Source organism: Megascapheus bottae, chromosome 4 (assembly GCF_031878675.1).
Source record: "Megascapheus bottae isolate mThoBot1 chromosome 4, mThoBot2.hap1, whole genome shotgun sequence".
Classification (NCBI taxonomy): Eukaryota; Metazoa; Chordata; class Mammalia; order Rodentia; family Geomyidae; genus Megascapheus; species Megascapheus bottae.
The window spans coordinates 66,484,470-66,505,335 of NC_143512.1; the positions used below are offsets into that span (position 1 = coordinate 66,484,470).

At 41.0% G+C, this 20,866-nt stretch overlaps 1 protein-coding gene across 1 annotated transcript in view; it reads left to right on the plus strand.

Moving 5' to 3' along the window:
- The window catches only part of Adamts12 (ADAM metallopeptidase with thrombospondin type 1 motif 12), a 220,095-nt gene that overhangs the window by 122,898 nt on the left and 76,331 nt on the right, over nucleotides 1-20,866 (plus strand). The window contains exons 6-12 of the mRNA XM_090332079.1: nucleotides 770-894; nucleotides 3,180-3,329; nucleotides 9,174-9,317; nucleotides 10,523-10,667; nucleotides 11,286-11,378; nucleotides 12,958-13,103; nucleotides 16,889-17,058. Of these exons, the coding sequence (XP_090188205.1) occupies nucleotides 770-894; nucleotides 3,180-3,329; nucleotides 9,174-9,317; nucleotides 10,523-10,667; nucleotides 11,286-11,378; nucleotides 12,958-13,103; nucleotides 16,889-17,058 (973 nt within the window). The remainder of the gene's footprint in view (nucleotides 1-769; nucleotides 895-3,179; nucleotides 3,330-9,173; nucleotides 9,318-10,522; nucleotides 10,668-11,285; nucleotides 11,379-12,957; nucleotides 13,104-16,888; nucleotides 17,059-20,866) is intronic.

Sequence of the window (20,866 nt, forward strand, 5' to 3'; positions counted from 1 at the left end):
GAGTTCTTATGTATCATTAGTAGATGCTGTCTTTGATTTAATGGTAGCTGTAATTCACAGGTAGGAATGGGTGTGTAGAAGCATGTTAGGCATTCTTGCAAATCTAAAAAATTTTCATAAGATTCAGATTTTTTTTAGTTTAATCATTAGTAAGGCTTGAATACGGACCTATCTACCACCAGAAAGGGGAGATATAGAAAAATAAAATAGGGCCTTAGGGTGCTTCTATAATAGTAGATAGCCGAAAAAAAAATAAGACAAACACTCAACCATTATTAATGACATTTTAAGTATGTTCTTTTGAGTGTGAATCTTGGGATGTGAGAAATCTTAAGCTCTGAGTGCTATGTGACTTTTCCACTTGCAAAGTACAAATTCCAATCACTACTTCGAACATTCTTCTCTTTTATAGATAGGGACTCATCACAGCTCTCCTCACTACTTCACAAAGCTGTTTTAAAAATCAAGGGAGACGGAGGCCGGGAGTTTGGCCTAGTGGTAGAGTGCTTGCCTAGCATGCATGAAGACCCGGGTTTGATTCCTTGGTACCACATACATAGAGAAAAGCTGGAAGTGGTGCTGAGGCTCAAGTGGTAGAGCTCTAGCCTTGAGAAAGTCCAAGGACAGTGCAAAAAAAAATTAAGGGAGAAGAACTATGAGGAAGTAACTTATAAGCCATAAATTACTCACCTTGTGAAATAAGATCCAAGCTTTGACTGATCGCAGTGAACTCACCCTGCCCATCGCTTTCTTTGTTTTTCTCCTCCAGCAAGGATTAAAAATAGTCCACCATGCCGAGAAGACACTATCCAGCTTCTGCAAGTGGCAGAAGAGCATCAACCCCAAGAGTGACCTCAACCCTGCCCATCACGACGTGGCTGTCCTTCTCACTAGGTACGGCAGAGGCCATATGGGAAGCAGAGGCAGGAAGTCTGAGGGGCTGGTGTCTGCACAACTTGCTGAGTGTTCTCTCTGGGGAATCTTGCAGCCTTTGCTGCTCTTGGACATCTGTAAAGGCAGCCAGTGAAGTCAGCTCTGGAATCTCATACTAGTGATGGGCAGGTTAGCATATTTGCTCTCTTAGCTAATAAGCAGTAGCTAATGGCAAAATGCAAACCTCTTTCCTGTCACAGTAAAGATCTTTAAAACTAGCTTCTCTATGTAGCTTTGTAAACAACCAAGAAGTTGATTGGCAAATGCTCATTACAGACTCCTATAACTATTAGCCAATGGGACTCCCAGTGCTTTCATTTTAGTTTTTAAAATTTGTTCTCCCATTTGTAGTATGCAGTTATCTCTATAGAAATGCATCTGTTTTAACTTATCTTCAATTAAAGCTGAGAATACGAAGGGCAGTCATCCACAGAGTAAAGCAGATTCTTTTGATTATTATATTACATAACTTGTGCCTCCTTTATATCCACACCCATTAAGATATGCCTTGATTCTGATCACAAACCATCAAACTTTCCAGGACCTAGATCTGTGAAAAGTCTGTAAATTTTCTGATCAACTTAGGCTCTTGAAGTTCCGCTCTTTAATCCAGTAAATATGTACTGATCACCTCCCACAATCCAAAGCACTGTTGTCATGGAATCAAAAAAAAAAGAAAAAAGAAAAAAGAAAAAAAGAAAGGGCCCAGTTCTCACTGAATACCCTATACAGATTCAGAGACCTCCAGAGACCCGAGGATGTGTGGTAAAGGCCTTCAGTCACAGCCATCCTGGGCTTACATTCCCTCCAGAGACTTCCCTTGGAAGTTTGAATGCTTTCACTCCATAGAGTGATTCTGGTGGTTGAAGTTTCTGACTAGGTAAGGCAGCATTTGAACAGAGGAAAGGTTTGTTAACCTCCTCTATAAGCCTCCTGTGCTCTGGGAGGACAGATGATAGGGCCAAGTGTTCAAGGGCAACCTGTCCTTCACAGGGATAGCAGACAACTATGACCATTTTACACCGGGGAAAGATTCCGTGCCCTAAAGTTCTCAACCTCAGTGCTTTGCTGTTGGTGACTATAACAGTTGTTTGCCTCGGGGACTTTTCTGTGCATTCCAGCAGGTTTAGCATGTCCAACCTCTGTTTATGAGATGGATTGTATAGTTGAGTCATCCAATGCTAATCTACACAGAAACTGCCACCAGTGAGGGCAAAACTCATTCCTATGGTGCAAGTACTGAGACTGGGGCTCTGTCTCCTGTCCTTTTATCCTACCCAATGCTGTCTGGAGAATTGAAAACTCACATACAATATCAAAACAGAGTCTTCCCCATGGCCCAAAGGACACAAAAGCCAGGAGACCATGTGTTGCTAGCAATGAGTTTCCATAAACCCCACAAGCTAAGGTTTGTAAGCAACTAAAAGTTTAGAATATCACTGGCACTTGTGCTAGCCAGGAAGCCTTTTTGTACTGAAAAGAGCCAAATTACTTATTAATGATTCTCTTGCCATCCATGCCTGTAATTGAGATAATCCCTGCCAGGGCATATTTTCATAAATAAAAGCTTACTCGTATACTTTTTGAGATACTAAGAGTCTTCCTTTACCTCCCCTTTTCCCCCACCCCAGGGCCAAGCATTTCCTTGTTAGAAAATCAAAACTGAGGCATGATCTCATGCTTTGTGTATGTGTGTGTGTGTGTGTGTGTGTGTGTGTGTGTGTTTGAGAGAGAGAGAGAGAGAACGCAGAGCCCTCCTGTGTGCAGTATTGCTGTGCAATTGATTTGAATTTTATGGAGATTAATATGGTCAATTGTATCTTTCACGAATGAGAAAAAATTTGAAGATGCATTTTGACCACAGACCTTAGAAAAGAGCAAATCAAATTTCCTCTTTGAAAGTCCCTGGCTCCTGTTGATTATCCTTTCTCTATTTAAAAGTTCAAATTAATTTTCAATGGAATCTTCTTTTGTGAACTTAACTGCCTCCTGTGATTAAGACAAAAGCAACTTGAAAGAAAGCATTTGCTTTTTTCCCATGAGTGAAACTTATTAACTAAGAGATAAAATCAGAATAAGCTTAGTGAATTAAACATTGTTCTCTGTATTCATATGCAGGGTTTTTAAATTTTTAAGCATAATTTACAGACTATAGTTCAGACAAAAATGTATGCCTAGATGTTTTTCTAGTATTTTTAAAAATGTATTTCTTTGGGTGCCTAAACACCTCTTTTCACTGCTTTCAGAAAAGACATCTGTGCGGGTGTCAATCGCCCCTGTGAGACCTTGGGCCTGTCTCACCTGTCGGGAATGTGCCAGCCTCACCGGAGCTGTAACATCAATGAAGACTCTGGCCTTCCTCTGGCTTTCACCATTGCCCATGAGCTTGGACACAGGTAAAGTGCCAAAGAGGCAGTGGTACACTTTTCATGTTCAGCATCAGTATCAGTAGATAGGATGCAAAGCTCCTTAAACTTAGAATTGGGAGATTTGGACTGCTGTAGTTGGGGAGCTTCCCCTGTACAGCGCACTAAACTGTTCTTAATATATTCATATTAACAATATTCAAAAGATGCGACCTAACATTTTGGAGCTCTTAAGAAGTAACTATTATATCTTGGTACTGGTAGTTCATGCCTGGAATCCTAGCTACTTAGGAGGCTGAGATCAAAACACAGCAGTTCAAAGCTAGCCTGGGCAGGAAACTTCAGGAGAGTCTTATCTCCAATTAACAACAACAAAAAACAAAATAAAAACAAAAACAATAACAACAATAAAAACAGAAGTAGAGTTGTGGCTCAAGAGGAAGAATGGTAATACTAGCTTTGAGCACAAAAGGTCAAGAACAGCACCCAGACCCTGAGTTCAAGCCCCATGAAAGGAAAGAGAGATTGAGGTAAGGGGAGAAGAGGGAGGGAGGGAAAAAAAGAAGGAGGGAGAGGGGGAGGGAGAGAGAGAAAGAAGGGCTACTTTTGTTAGCCCCATTTGACTTGTATGTATTATAGGAGAATGTTGAATAAATGAAAATTTGAATATTGTTATAAACTTGAAAGACTATGAAACAAACACTACTAATTAGAAAATTCAAGTTGTCACAAAAATGTGTGAATTTGATTAGCTGAATCACTTGAAGGCAGGTTTCGGAATGATGGAGTGAAGATACAATGAAATATCTGTACGCTGTGTCATTGCCTGCCACAACAATGGGTCACTTTGGAGGCGGACTGGGAACGATCACAGACTCAAATGGCTGCAAGCAGAGGTCTTTTATTTCTCTCTCTTTTCTTCTCTCTCTACCTTTCTCTTTCTCTCTGCCTTTCTTCTCTCTTCCCTGGAAATCCTCCACGATTTATATCCTTAAGCAGCCAATCACAATAAAGGTCATCTGCATAAGCAGCAAACAAACATGGAGAAAAATCTAGCGATCACACTCTTATCAATGAGCACGGAAGAAACAAATCAACAAATGCAAAGAAACTTCCTGGTCGGCAAGTACTGACTCATTGGTGAGCTGCCGGGTGCCATTTTATAATCTTACTTCCTCAGGAGGCTGAAAGCAATGTCTCCAACAGGGCTGGGAGTTTGGCCTAGTGGTAGAGTGCTTGCCTAGCATACACGAAGACCCAGATTCAATTCCCTGGTACCACATACATAGAAAAAGCCAGAAGTGGGGCTGTGGCTCAAGTGGTAGAGTTCTAGCCTTAAGAAAGCCCAAGGACAGTGCTCAGGCCCTGAGCTCAAGACCAGGACTGGCAAAAAAAAAAAAAGAAAAAAAATATTTGAGGTTACCATGAAAGGAAGAATTTAGATTATTTGAAGTTCCTGTGTCACTCTGCATTTGCTAATAACAAAGGAGAACATCACACTAATTGTAAAGCCAGAGTAAGGAGCTTCATAAACAACTGAACTGAGCCCCCTTCTCTGTGAGGCTCCCATCAGAATCTCTAAGGGCTTTCCTCCCCATAAAGAAGAAGCAAGGACACAGACTGGGGCATACTCTAATTGTTCAATTAGTGAACAACCAAGATGGGGAAGAAACATGGAGATGGGATTGGACTGCGTAGGCATCTTCAGCCTGAGCTCACTCATCATTTTTCCATATAATATGACCTTCTCAAAATAATTTCTCCTATAGACAAAGTCAGAGTTTTGCCTTTAAGATTAGAGGAAGTAAATCCTTCCTCTGGCTTTTCCACTTACCAATGCTGTGACCTACATAAATCTCTGTTTCTCCAAAACAGTTTCCTTATCTGTGAAATTAATATCTTGAAATATCATTTCTTAGACACAATGATATATTAGATCCCCTCCCAAAGAATAGCCATTGAGATAAATGTATTATGTTTTACTATTCTTAGGTGTCAAAAAATTAAAGATACTTTCTCTTCTTTTCCTTCTTCCTCTCTCTCTCTCTCTCTCTCTCTCTCTCTCTCTCTCTCTCTCTCTCTCTCTCTCTCTCTCTCTCTCTCCCCTCTCTCCCCCCCCTCTTTCTCTCTCTCTCTCTCTCTTGTCCTTGCATGAGAGTTAGAGCATAGGACCTCATGCAATAGGGAGTGATCCACCATTTGAGCCAAGCCTCTAACCTGGCTTTTGGCTAGTTATTTGGAGATGGAGTCTCAAAGACTTTTCTGCACAGGATAACTGGGGCCTCGAGCTTTCTGATTTCAGCCTTCTGAGTAGCTAGGATTATAGGCATGAGCTTCTGAATGGCTAGGATTATACGGCTAGCATTTTGTTTTATTTTGTTTGCAGTACTACAGATTAAGCCCTCACTCTTATCACTGAATGCCAAATTCCTAGCCTTTCCTCCTGTTCAATATGACATATAAAGAGAGGTATATTAGACAGATCCTCTAAAATCAAAGTTGGACCAATTTTATGACCATCTAGACATGGATACAACACCTTTCTGAGAAAGTCCATCCAAGTTTAAAATCAAAGAGACAATTATGAGCTTCCTTCCAGATTCAGAAAATTCATTCAATAAAGTTAAGAACCTTGTAGCAACATTATTTAAACACAAAGAATTATACATGCAAAAAGCAAGTATTATATATGCTTAATGTTTATCACAAGTGGTAGATTGTTCAACAGCCCAGAGATGGCACAATCTGATTCAGTTTGGCATTTCTAATTGAGAATATTAAACGACACACTAGTTCAGAGCTAGCTGATGGCTCTTGGCAAGGAAACTACATTCGGTTTAATATTTTGCAAGGGAAGCAAAAAAGAAGCTCTAAGCTCTTTGTTTAAAAACTCTTCCACATAGAAAATCTAAGTTCTTGAGAAAAAGAACACTTAAGGCAGAACTAGAATACCCATTTTTATTAGTGGACTTGGAAGCAGACCCTAGGATAAGAATTTAAAAGCCATTAGTTTATTGGGAAGATAAAGAGAACCTCAATGGAAAGGAAGACAACAGATAGGGAAAGAAGGGGAGATAACAATCAGTTCATTATCTCAACTTCCACTGTTTGCCACTGAATCTTAATCCCATGGGCAAACACTAAGTTAAGACAAACAAACTTGTTTCTGAGCTATCCCATCCAAGGAGGAAAGAATTGAGTTATTTTATATAATGATACCCTGAAGTCATTTGTCAAGGACTGTTTCCAAAGCCTGTTATTTATTCCTTCCAGCTTGATAAGCAAAGGTGGAGCCAGCTAACTAACTTGGTTTTAGAGAAATTCCGATACTAACCAGCATTTGGAAGTATCTGGTGTAGGCATGCTGGCAGGGACCCATGGCATCTGCTAGCATTTACTTGGGCCATAAGTGGGCACCTTATAAAATTTAGCCTCAGAAAAGATGGAATTATACATACTTATCCTTAGTCCGTCATATAATGAAAACCCTAAACATATTTCAAAAGCAAAAAGAGTCTGAAAGCTGGAGAGAAAAACAAAGGAGGAAGAACACAGGTTGTAGAGGATGTCATGGTGGTGAATTCCACCCCCCAGCCCGTTTCATATATGACATATTTGGAATTGATATAGCCAGAAATCTGTAAACAACACAGAAATTCCTAATATAATCCTTTTCCCCAAAGCCCATTAGGTGATACTGAAACCTGGCCACAATTCTTTAATACACTGTTTCAGTCTATAATTTGTCAATGGCATTCAAAGGAATAGAAACAATGGAGATCAAATAAAGCAGGTTGATCTGGCAACCCTAAGGGTTATTCCTCACCATTTGGGTTTCCTCCCAAACTTCATGGGAGCAATCTTTCCATCTCTATGGCCTGTGTGTTTTCCTCATTCTTCACCAATAGTGCCAGAATGTTCTCATGTGTCTACTTCACCCTGTAAGAGGGCATAGATCAAAGGGACACAGGCTTAGTAGCCCTGCTTCTCCCTTGTAAAATGAGAATGCTACTGTACACATCTAATGGAATTAGCATAGTAAACCACCTCATATGTATCCTCTGTGTGTGTGTGTGTGTGTGTGTGTGTCTGTGTGTGTCTGTGTGTGAATAACTGGTGCTCTATCACTTGAACCACAGCCTAGTTTTTGTGCTAATTAACTCAAGGCAGAACCAGGGTGATTTTCTTGTCCAACAGGCTTCACATGATGATTCTCTATGTCTCTGCTTCCTGAATAGCTAGAATACAGGATGCCCCACTGGTGTCAAGCTCATATGCATCTGTTTTTAAAGAGTGATATATAGCTGGAGGGAATTTTGTGTGTGTGTGCATGTAAATTTAAAAAAGAAAAACATGAAACAAAACAAACTTGATATACTTTAAGTGTGGATTTAAAAGCCAGTCAATATATGGGGTTGTATTAGGATAGCCACTGCTAAAAGAAAACCATTATTCATGTAGATTTTTTTTGTGCCTCTTTGAAAAGTAAGGTTTGAGTAGCTACTGAAGAAGTAGCTAGAGTCCTTCACAAACCCAGAGGGAGTAGATGTACAGAACGTGGGCAAGCTGGCTCAGAAGGAGGCTTTCACTGAATCATTTTCTTTGCGCGTGGGTAGATAGAGCTTTGTAGATTAATTCTCCAACACTTTTGTGAATTTTGCATTCCTGGTGCAACGTGATTAGAGTTTGAAAATAAGTTGATAATACTTTAATGGATAAAATACAAGAAATTCTCCAAATCTCCCCCCAAGATTGTTCTCTATAAGGGTTCTTAATGCTAATTAGATATCATTAAAGTTAAATGCAAGCTCCCAATGAGTGGTATTGAGCCTACCATAAAGAACAAGAAGGTGTGCGTTTTATATTTAGATATGAACATCAGAGCCAATGTTGCCATGTTGTGAGTGTCACTTGTGCAGGGCTTCTTGAAATCTTACAGGAGCCTCAGAAGGCATCATGGAGTGATTCTGGGCCAGCTTCTTTCCCAGGGACCCTCAGCCATGGCAAATGAGAACTCTTTAGGATCTGTCAAGGGTGCTTGTTTGGTTTGGCCTCCTACAGCCAGGGCTCAGAGCTACACAAGAGAAGGGCACTTTTGGTGCTAATAAGATGTGTGACTTCAGCTACTCTGAACTTCCTATCCCAATAGGAAGAATAACCTAGAAAATAATTTTGAAGCAACTGGAAGGTTCTGTCATTTGTGAAGTCCTTTCTGGTTATAGACATCTCTTATTTAATGGCTTTCACATCTTTCTGCACTCGGACTTCATCCTAAGTCCCATGACAACTTTGCCATTTTCAGGAGAGGAAAGTAGTCCTCATGGCCAGCAAATAGCTGGCCTGTGTGTCCCTGGAATTCAAAGCCATATCATCATCCTCAAAAATACTTCTCAGCCACTCAACTGGAAGGTCTCCCAGCAACTCAGCTATTAGAAACTTCCAGCCAGATGAAATCCATCCTCTTGAAGCCAGAAACCTTGGACACACCCTCCTTAGCTTCTGCTTTTCCTGTGAAAAGAAGACGTTTTCATTCTTTCATGCTGTGGACATTGCAGGGGGCAAAGCAGATAGATGTCTTGGGGGCAGGAATTGCTCTTGTGGCTCTAGATACATTCAGAGCCAGACTTAGAGCTCTCTGTTTTCTGCCAATGAGAAGTTTGTGGAATTAGCCACATAGTTTCAAATTTGAGGTAAAGGCATGCTTCTAATCATCCCAGCATTTGTGAGGTGAACACTAGCTATGCTTCTCCAACTTCAAAACTGCACTTAGGAAACAGCTAGGAAAGAGATTCCCTGAGTTACTTAACCCAGGAGAAACAGTTGTCTCTGTTTAATCCCTTGCTGTCTTCTTTCTTTTCTTGTGTTTTGTGTCAGCTTCGGCATTCAACATGATGGGAAAGAAAATGACTGTGAACCCGTAGGCAGGCACCCATATATCATGTCCCACCAGCTCCAGTATGACCCCACACCGCTGACGTGGTCCACATGTAGCAAGGACTACATCACTCGATTTTTGGAGTAAGTGACACTGTATCTTATAACACCCGTGTTTTGATTATTTTTGTGTGCTTGAATGAATGGCTTCAGTGCCATTGGCCTACTTTTGGCTTTTTGGTGGTTAACTGGAGATAAGGATCGCATGGATTTACTGTCCAAGCTGGCTTCAAACTGCTGTCCTCAGATATTAGACTCCTGTAGCTAAGATTCTAAGAGTAAGCCAAGAATGCCCAATTCACTTGGGTTTTTCTAAATCAGGAGTTACATTCATTTTGATTTGATTTAATCTCTCCAGGCCACAGGATAGGGTTGCTATCAAAGGAAGAGTGGTTACCCCCTTCTGTTCATTTTTTAAAAATATATTTTTATTGAAAAGGTGGGGGGGATTACAGTTACATCAGTAAGGTAATGAGTACATTTCTTTTTACCCCCTGCCCATTCACCTCCCCTCAAGCTGTACAGTTCATTTCCAACATAGTATCTAGTATCATTATTGCATTAGTTTATCCATTGTCATGCTGTTTCTGTGATTCTCTTTCTCTTCCATGAATCACATAAACTTATATACAGGACAAAGGCTACGGAATTCTTTACCCTAGCTAAGGAATGCAACCAACCCAGATGCCCCTTAGTAGATGAATGGGTCAAGAAGATGTGGTATATATACACTGTGGAGTTCTATGCTTCCATAAGAAAGAATGGCATTGTCTCATATGTAAGGAAATGGAAAGCAAGCCAGGACCAAAGAAAAGCAGGATCATATATAATGAAGCATATCAAAAAGAACCCCTTTTATTTTATGACCGTGACATTTAGGAGGCTCTACCCTCCAATCACCACTAAGTAAGTCCCGTGCCCCTCCCTAATCATTCCTGCTCCAAGGTAGCATTTTACCATCTGGCTGCAAATGAAATTCTCAGAGACTAAAGAGGACCAGCCTAGATCAGGTCAAAAGCATTCACTTACATCTTATTGAAGGTAAGGGGATAATGTTCTAATTTCCCCACTGCTTGCTTCTCCTTCGTAACAACAAAATGTATCGTATAGAATAGGGTTTGTATTTATTTTATTAACTCTGCTCTTGGGCCCAGAAGCTTTTCCATCCTATCAGAATAGAGATGTCTTAAAAGTACAAAGAATATACTAGAGGAATGAAAGTCTTTATTGAATGAAATGCATCTGAGGAAAGTAATCAACTGTTCTTGTTTCTATGAACTTGTTTGCAGTCGAGGCTGGGGGTTTTGTCTTGATGATGTTCCCCAAAAGAAAGGCTTGAAATCCAAGGTCATCGCTCCTGGAGTGATCTACGATGTTCATCACCAATGCCAGCTCCAATATGGGCCTAATGCTACCTTCTGCCAGGAAGTAGAAGTAAGTGATGGGTGACTCGGTGTTTCTACTGTGTATGTGGCCGGGGCTCACCATCACTAACATTTTGAAGGAAGAGGCAGGGAAATATTTGGAAATCTGGCAATCTAGACACAGGAATGGAGGCTTTCTCTCAAGGTATAAATGCACACACATTATGGTAGGTAGAAGGACTGAAGTGGAATCATTCACATTGTGTCACCTTTCTTAGGAATACTCTGTTATCTGCAACCCTTTGCTTCTAACTAGCAGTGTGAAACAGCTGTATGCTGATTCACAGTAATTGTCACTGGAAGATTCTATGCCAGCTGAATCCTTTCAACTGCCCTCTTCCCCAAGATTCCATGCTGAAAAGTACCACCAAATCACAAAGTAGGAATCATGTTTATCACAGTAATTGTCACTGGAAGATTCTATGCCAGCTGAACCCTTTCAACTGCCCTCTTCCCCAAGTTTCCATGCTGAAAAGTACCACCAAATCACAAAGTTGGAATCATGTTTATCCTCAATGTATTCTCCTCCTTTATTTTCAGCATTTACTGAGTGTGTGAATTGTACCATCCATGCCTTTGTGTGAGAGTTCAACAAAGAAAGTACAATCACATTATTTTTTTTCCCCAGAACATTTGCCAAACCCTGTGGTGCTCGGTGAAAGGGTTTTGTCGCTCCAAACTAGATGCTACTGCAGACGGGACCCGATGTGGTGAGAAGAAGGTGATCTGCCTGTCAGGCTGAAGGAGAAAGGTGGGAGGGTGTCAGCCTGGAGTCAGCTTGGGGAGGGGAAGGGAGAAGAGAGCAGGGCGAGGAGCAGTGAATGGAATCAGACCAGCCACAGGAATGGCTTCTGATCCTACTCTGCTTCTTCAGCCTTCATCGGGAGTTAGTAGTCGAGGAGAAAGAGGCTGAGCCCAGTTCCCACTCTGTACCTCAGAACCTCTGCCCCTAATGAACTTCTGTGAGGTTTCTGGTGAACGGCATCTAGTAGATGTGTTATCCTCCCTTAACTGACATTTCCTCGTGTATAGTGAAGACGGGGAAATGACAGGTCAATGGCTATTTCTTTCTCAAAATATCAGCCTTGAACCACTTAATCTTTCCCACTATCTGATAGGGCTGTATTTCTTGAAGTTCTGCACACTTTACTGAATGGGACTCAAAAATGTTTCTGAACATTGAGTAATGCATACTGACCAAGTAAGCTTCGGTCTTCAGGGTTTAAGGGGCATCATTTTGTAACCAAAGTGTACCTTGCCCCATCCCTGAAATGACAGAAAATGATTCACATGTACATTGACCAGAAATGAGGAGGAAAAATGAACTGGCATATCAAAATATGCTCCAGTCCTTCAGGAAATGTGGTCATTTCTAATAGACAAGTTGCATATTCTTTTATTTTTACATTTGTGATAAACCCTTCTAAATTAATCATTGTAAAAAGATCCCTTGAAGAAGAGGATATATATTTTTTTTTGAATCACTTGAAAACCTAGAACTGAAAGAGGGGAAAAAAGGAATTAGATGAAAGCAGATTTTATTTTGATTTGGGAGAGAACATCTTACCTACTAATGCTTTTGGAAATGAATTCTACTTTTGAGTGAATGTTCTTTTTTTTTTTTTTTTTTTTTTTTGCCAGTCCTGGGCTTGAGCTCAGGGCCTGAGCACTGTCCTTGGATTTTCTCAAGGCTAGAGCTCTACCACTTGAACCTCAGCACCACTTCTGGCTTTTTTCTATGTATGTGGTACCGAGGAATCGAACCCGGGTCTTCGTGCATGCTAGGCAAGCACTTTAACCACTAGGCCAAACTCCCGGCCCTGAGTGAATGTTCTTGTTACAACTATTCCATTTCTATAAAAGCTACAAAGAAATACAACTCAGTCCCAGTTCCTGAGCTCTTATAGTTTTCAACATAAGGATTTTGTATCAGAAAGTAAATCAACAAGACAATGATGTTACTCAGCATAATAAGTTGCTCTGATTTCCATAGGAAGATTTTCTTGAGCAAAGAAGTGATGGGTTAATTTACAGTCTAGCAAAAACTCTGCCACAAAGTTTAGATAGCCCTTCTGCAATCGGTTAGCAGGCACTATAAAGTTTTCTCCCATTCCTGAAACTCTCTTGATTTTAAAATTCAAAATTCTTAGGGGAAAGTCTTTTAATAAGTCCTCCATTGTTTTGCATCTGACTGGTGACTGAAGGGGAGTCTGCTTGCTTGGGGAAGATGGGTTTATAGACTTCCCAGGTTCTTGGCTCAGTTTGTCAGGGGAACCTTACCCGTGTGTTTCCCTTTGCAGTGGTGTATGGCTGGCAAGTGCATTACAGTGGGAAAGAAACCAGAAAGCATCCCTGGAGGCTGGGGCCGCTGGTCTGCCTGGTCCTATTGCTCGAGGACCTGTGGGGCCGGAGCACAGAGTGCAGAGCGGCTCTGCAACAACCCTGAGTAAGCCCAGATAGTTCCTTTCCGTAGTCCAGAGTGCTGAGGGGTCACACAGAAGAGTGCCATCCCAGTACGCCAAGCCTTCACAGAGAAACTAAGCGGCTTCTCAAGGTCCACAAGGTTCTCAAGAGGGTGAAAAGTGAAAGGACATCTTTTGGGGTTTTACATTGTTTTAGCTGTGCATTGAATTCTTAAGAACACTTAGATAAGTATTCTGACTATATTTATTTGGGGGAAACACTATTTCTTTTCAATGTACCATCTATGTGAAAGTCTCGGGAGGATTCTGTGGTTGAATCCTTCTAGATGAGTCCATTCTATCAAGAAGAGATTCACTGCATTCAATTTTGTTAATCAGAGTGTAGTCATTTTTCAATCATAATGAACATACAATTCTATAAAAATTGTATTCTTCCCTTAAAGAGAAAAGATCTAAGCATACTTTTAACAGTAATTATTATTATTATTATTATTATTATTATTATTATTATTGTGAGTCATGGTGCTTGAACTCTTGGCCTGTGCGCTGTCCCGGAGCTCTTCGGCTCAAGGCTGCCACCCTACCCCTGGAGCTATAGCACCACTTTCCCTTTTCTAGTGATTAATTGGAGATAAGAGTCTCATGGTCTTTAGTACCCGGGCTGGCTTTGAACCGAGATCCTCAGATCTCAGCCTCCTGACTAGCTAGGATTACAGGCATGAGCCACCGTGCCCAGCTTAAAGGTAATTATTCTTAATGTCTAGAAAAAAAATATTTTAAAGGCTTTTAACAGAAAGATTTTTAACCTTGGAGTTTCATAGTAAAATATTATGGAATCTGTAGAAATTACTTCTCAATTAGTGAATCAATTTGGGAAGGAAAATTACATATTTCTTTTTAGCATTTCCCGGAAGATTGCAGATGGAAAAGGTATATATACTATTTAAAAATAGGCAACTACCAGACACCGGTGGCTCATAATCATAATCATATCTACTTAGGAAGCTCAGATGTGAGGACCAGGGTTTGAAACCAGCCTGGGAAGAAAAGTCAAGCTGTAGAATTCCCTTCCCTCCTTCTTTATTCCCACCTCCCTCCCTGCCTTCCCCCCTTTCACACACACACACACACACACACACACACACATACACAGAGGAAACTATATATAGAGAGAGAACTAAAATGTGTAAAATTGAGAGTTTCTTTAAAAGATGAGTTTTTTATTTGTGGGAGTGTGTTGAGACAGGATTTCATCATGCTGGTCAAGCTAGCCTTAAACTTATAAAATCATTCTACTTCACCCACTCGAGTGAGAGCATGAAACAAGTATGGCCAAATGCCAGTAGATTGTGTGTGTGTGTGGTGTGTGGTGTGTGTGCGTGTGTCTGTGTCTGTGTGTGTGTCTGTGTGTGTATGTGGTGTGTGTGTGTCTGTGTGTGTGTCTGTGTGTGTCTGTGTCTGTGTGTGTGTCTGTGTGTGTGTCTGTGTCTGTGTGTGGTGTGTGTGTGTCTGTCTGTGTGTGTCTGTGTGTGTGTGTCTGTGTGTGTGTGGTGTGTCTGTGTGTGGTGTGTGTGTGTGTCTGTGTCTGTGTGTCTGTGTGTGTCTCTGTGTGTGTGTAGTGTGTGTGTGTCTGTGTGTGTGTCTGTGTGTGTGTGTGGTGTGTGTGTGTGTCTGTGTATGTGTGTGTGTGTGGTGTGTGTGTGTGTCTGTGTGTGTGTGTGTCTGTGTCTGTGTGTGTGTGTCTGTGTGTGTGGTGTGTGTGTCTGTGTCTGTGTGTGTGTGTGTGTCTGTGTGTGTGGTGTGTGTGTCTGTGTCTGTGTGTGTGTGTGTGGTGTGTGTCTGTGTGTGTGTGTCTGTCTGTGTCTGTGTGTGTGTGTGGTGTCTGTGTGTGTGTCTGTGTGTGTGTGGTGTGTGGTGTGTGTGTGTGTGTGTCTGTGTGTGTGTGGTGTGTGGTGTGTCTGTGTGTGTGTCTGTGTGTGTGTCTGTGTCTGTGTGTGTCTGTGTGTGTGTCTGTGTCTGTGTGTGTGGTGTGTGTGTGTGTCTGTGTCTGTGTGTGTGTCTGTGTCTATGTGTCTGTGTCTGTGTGTCTGTGTCTGTGTGTGTGTGTCTGTGTGTGTGTCTGTGTGTGTCTGTGTCTGTGTCTGTGTGTGTGTGTGGTGTGTGGTGTGTGTGTGTGTCTGTGTCTGTGTGTGTGTCTGTGTGTGTGTGTGTGTCTGTGTCTCTGTGTGTCTGTGTGTGTGTGGTGTGTGTGTCTGTGTGTGTTTGTGTCTGTGTGTGTGTGTGTGGTGTGTGTGTGTGTGTCTGTGTGTGTGTCTGTGTCTCTGTGTGTCTGTGTGTGTGTGGTGTGTGTGTGTGTGTCTGTGTGTGTTTGTGTCTGTGTGTGTGTGTGGTGTGTGTGTGTGTGTCTATGTGTGTCTGTCTGTGTGTGTATGTGTCTGTGTGTGTGTGTGTGGTGTGTGTGTGTGTGTCTGTGTGTGTGTCTGTGTGTGGTGTGTGGTGTGTGTCTGTGTGTGTCTGTGTGTGTCTGTGTGTGTGTGTGTCTGTGTGTGCGTGTGTCTGTGTGTGTGTGTCTGTGTGTGTGGTGTGTGTCTGTGTCTGTGTGTGTGTCTGTGTGTGTGTGTCTGTGTGTGTGGTGTGTGTCTGTGTCTGTGTGTGTGTCTGTGTGTGTGTCTGTGTGTGTGTGGTGTGTGTGTGTGTCTGTGTGTGTGTCTGTGTGTGTGTGTCTGTGTGTGTGTGTGGTGTGTGTGTGTCTGTGTGTGTGTGTCTGTGTGTGGTGTGTGGTGTGTGTGTGTGTGTCTGTGTGTGTGTCTGTGTGTGGTGTGTGTGTGTGTGTCTGTGTCTGTGTGTGTGTGTGGTGTGGTGTGTGTGTGTGTGTCTGTGTGTGTGTCTGTGTGTGTCTGTGTGTGTCTGTGTCTGTGTGTGTGTGTCTGTGTGTGTGGTGTGTGGTGTGTGTGTGTGTCTGTGTGTGTGTGTCTGTCTGTGTGTATGTTGGTACTACAATTTGTTCTCCTTCATCTCTTTTTGCTCAAGGCTGGCACTCTACCACCTGATCTATATCTCCACTTCTGGCTTTTTGTTGGTTATTGTGGCCAGGTGCAGTGGCTCATGCATATGATCCTGGCTACTCAGGAGGCTGACATCTGAGGATCGTGGTTCAAAGCCAGCCCGGACACTAAAGTCTGTGGCACTCTTATCTCCAGTTAGCCACTAGAAAACTGGAAGTGGTGCTGTGGCTCAAGGGGGAGGGCGGTAGCCTTGAGCTGAAGAGCTCAGGGACAACACCCAGGCCCAGGGGGAGGGGGGTGTAGATTTGAAGAGCTCAGTGACAGTGCCTAGGCCCAGAGATCCAGACCCATGACTCACAAAAAAAGATAGTATTATGTATTTTTATTGTATTTTATTGTTGGGATAATGTACAGTTATATTTGTCAAGTGTTGGTGCATTACTTCTCAAACCTTGATATCCTTTCTCATGTTTTTGACCCCTTTTCCCACCCCCACCTCCTCCCAATCATCTAGTATTGTGTATTTTTTCTGTCTATACTGGCTTTGAACTGTGGTCCTCAGCTCACGTTTCTAAGGAGCTATGTTTATACATGTGAACCACCAGTACCTCGTTTATGCAAGGGGATTGTATTTTTGTTGTATTTTATTGTTATGGCAATGGATTGAGGGGTTTACAGTTACTTCGTCAGGTAGTGGCTACATTAGTTCTCAAACACTGATACCCCTTCTCATGTGCAAGGGGATTTTTAAAGTGTTGGCTTTTCAGGAAAGTAAAAGAACACCCTCTCCGTTTCCTCTGCAGACCAAAGTTTGGAGGGAAATACTGTACTGGAGAAAGAAAACGTTATCGCCTATGCAATGTCCATCCCTGTCGCACAGATTCACCAACATTTCGGCAGATGCAGTGCAGTGAATTTGACACTGTTCCCTATAAGAATGAGTTCTACCGTTGGTTTCCTGTTTTCAATTCAGGTAAGGAACTGAAAAAGTATATCTCTGATAGAGTAATGTGTGCGTGTGTGTGTGTGTGTGTGTGTGTGTGTGTACCAGAGTTTCTGTGATATCCTACAAAGATCCACAGAAAGAAGTTTACCATCAGAGGTTACATATTTTAGACAAAACTCTGACCTGGTCTAGGTGATCAGTATATGTTTCTAGTTCTTCTCTGAGGGCAATGAAAGTCAAGCATGGTGACTTACTTCATGACAGCTGAGGTTCCCCTGAGGGTTGGCTGAGGCCGGTCAGAATTCAAACTATCTGCCTATTTCAGGGGCAGTTCCACATAACTGGCTGATTCCAGCAGAAATTCAAGACAGATGGTCATAGTCAGTTTGGACTAATTTTAAAGCAGAATTCCAAGAAAGCAGCTGATAGTTCTTAAGTCTGGGTTTCCTTTCTGTGCAAAAAAATCAAAAGGAAAGAATCCAAGTCTAGAATGTGCCCATAAATCTGTAAATACACTGGGTGGTAAGCAAGGGGTTCCACATGAATTAACTGAAGTGTAATAGACTCTATGAAGAACGCAAATAGTATGAGTCTTTGAAAAGTCTAAGTCAAAACACAACAAAATAAGTACCAGGAAATAGGTATTTGCAAAAATGGAGGGTGAAAACAAGGGGAGTGGGTTAGAAGAAAGTGGGAAGGAGGAGAATGCAGGCAAGATTGCATTGTACATACATACCACAGAATTGAGAAATATAAGGGAAGAGGTTGGTCAAAGGGGGGCAAAAATGTTGAAGTGATAACACAGATCAAAATGCATTGTATACATAAACTACTTTGTTAATTGCAAAAATTCAGAACATGACCTAAAATTAAGGTAAATGAGGGAACAGGTGGGTTGGGAGGTATGGTTGAGAATGTTGAAAGGAATAATTTTGATCAGGTATACTGTTTCAGCAAATGGCAAGTCCTTTGTACACCTACTTAAAGATGATTTTAAAAAAGAAAGTACTCAAAAAAGCAGTGAATAGCAGGAAGAAAGATCCCATAGTAGAAATACTTTCATCAGAAATGAAGAACATGTCTTTAGCTGGAGATCAACACAAAACAGCATAAGAAGGGTAAACCAGCTGGGTGTGGGTGGTTCAAGTCTGAAATCTTAGCTACTCAGAAGACTGAGATGTAGGATCAAAGACAGCCCAGGCTCTCATGAGACTGTTATCTCTAATTAATCACATAAAAAGTCAGAAGTAGTGCTTTAGCTCTAGTGGTAGAGTGCTAGCCTTGAGCAAAAAGAAGATAATCCATACTGTCTGAAAGGATGTATTTCAGGAGGTGGAGACATAACTTAGAGAAGATAACAATACCTCTGGAAATACTCTTATTGCTTGTCCTGAAAATGAAGAATAGTGATCATTATTTGTAAAGTGAAATAAGAAACTGTCTGTGCTATTTTTATTTCAGTGAGGATTAAAACAAGAGAAAATTTCTGAAGCAAAGGAAATGTAGGAAAAATAGTAAAGAAGAGATAATGAAAATTTTTCAAGATTTTTAGGTTTCTGAAGTTCCAATGTAATAAGACCCAAGGAAAAAAATCACATATTTGGGGCAGTTATAACAATGATATAGTCAGTAGCTGGTTTTTTTTCATGTTTTATCACATTTTTATGTATGTATGCATGAATGCACTTTGATGGCAGTCATCCCTTTTACTCTCTCATGTACCTCCTCCCTACTAGTCCTGAATAGTCTCTTCTTCATGTCCTCTGAAAACAAATTCTAGCTTCTGTATGCAAAAAAAAAATGTGATACTCATCGTTCTGAGTTTGACTTATTTTAAGCTTGATACAAATTTGATTTTTTATTGCAGAATATATCACACGATATATATATATACAATTTCTTTATGCATTCATCTATGATGAGTACTAGACTGACACTACAGGTTGGCTTTTGTGAATAGTGCCATGATAAGCAACAATGTGTGGGTACCTTTTGGGCAAAGTCAATAATTTTGGAAAGAAGATTCTACAGAGCTTTGCTCACTTGGGGTCTCCAAAGCGAAGCTGGTGGCTCTCTGTTGTCAAGGGCACAGTTCTTCCTTGCCCTCCATTGTTTAGTTAACGTCATTTGCCTTCTGTGGGTGCTTGTCATTTGGTACAACTGAGCCAAGCATTTCCTTTCTTCTTAGGAAAACAAATGTAAAGACATGACTCTCAAAATAATTAGCGTTGATAAGATGATGACGATCCAGTTTATACCATTGATAACTATGATCTGCAAATTCTTTACCTTTTAATGGTATTTGAGTCAGTAAACAAGCTTTCCAGAACTAAGACACCACATCTATTCCACAGACATAACAGTTATAGTTGGGCTTCAATTGTAGAATTTGATTGTGCATCCTGAATTCTAGTGGTATAAGTAGTTGGATGTAGAGTAGAAAAGACTTGATTTAACTTTGCCCTTCTTTTATTTATGAACATTTGTCATATACCAATTTTTTTGTTTGTGATCAGGTAGAGCTATAGGTACAAAATAAATGGCAGTTATATAGAAGGAGACATGAATTTCACTCACTTTGAAATTTAGCATTTTAGCAGAATACAAAAATACAACCTTTGGTTCCATAAACTATTTCCTACACCTACACATTCTCTGAGAAGATTCCTTAGGCAGTGAAAGGGTGAGGGTTCATTTGTAAATTCGTTTGAATGCTTTCATTTAACTGCATGATAAATGGATTTGAAAGTTAAGGGAAGAACTATGGCCCAGACAAAAGATAGGCAGGTAAACAATCATGAGATAATGAAAGCACTAGACACTGTGGAGGTGACAGTCCTGACACCTGACACCTGAGGCTGACACCTGCGAAACAGAATCTGCCATCCTTGGTGTTGACTACTGAGAAGTAAAACCTTGATTGCCGCCCTGGCCTCTTTTCTGCAGAGCCCTGGGTCACAGGTCGACCTGATGAATTCTGCTGAGTCCTTTTGAAGCATTGGGTGACTTTCTTGACTCACTGAGCAATAGATTTAGGACACTGAGATTTGTATGATTCCTGTCAGTTCCAACATCATGTCCATTATGTAAATACAACCTAACTAATTTGTCCTTTTCAATGCTTCCTCCAGGAGGATCTCTAACAGTGTTACTGGCATAGGCAAAGATGGGATAGTTTTCTCTAAAGCCAGGGGCCAGTGGCTCACACCTTCCTTTAATCCTAGCTACTAATGAGGCTGAGATATGATTATAGAGGCTCAAAACCAGATAGGAAATTCTATGAGGTTCTTCCTTCCAGTTAATCACCAAAAGGCAGGGAGGGGTAGAGTGCTAGTTTTGAGTGAAAACGTTTATGGACAAAGTCTAAACCTTGAATTCAAACCCTAGTAGTGGCACACACAGAGAATATGATTTTTAGATGTAAGCACTGGGAGAGATGAGTGGTAAGGATCCTGTTAGCTTCCAAGGTATTTCTCTGGGAAGCCTCGGGTAAGATGTAAGAACTGGAACTGGAATTTGAATCCCATGGATCTAACCCCAGTCCCATGCTTCTTTTTGCCTGTACTGAACTTTTTTAAATGGCTACATTTACTCATATAAGTAATTATATATACATACATGTATACCCATGTACATACCTATGAATATGTACCCCTTTGAGAGCCACCTTTCATACATTACAGAAAACATATTTTGATTTTTGAGCTTAGCTTGTCTCATTCAGAATTATGTCTTCTTGTTATCCATTTTTCCTGAAGATGTCAGGATTTTATTTATCTTTATGGTGATGTAATAACCCATTATATATAACATATATGTATATATTATATCTTCT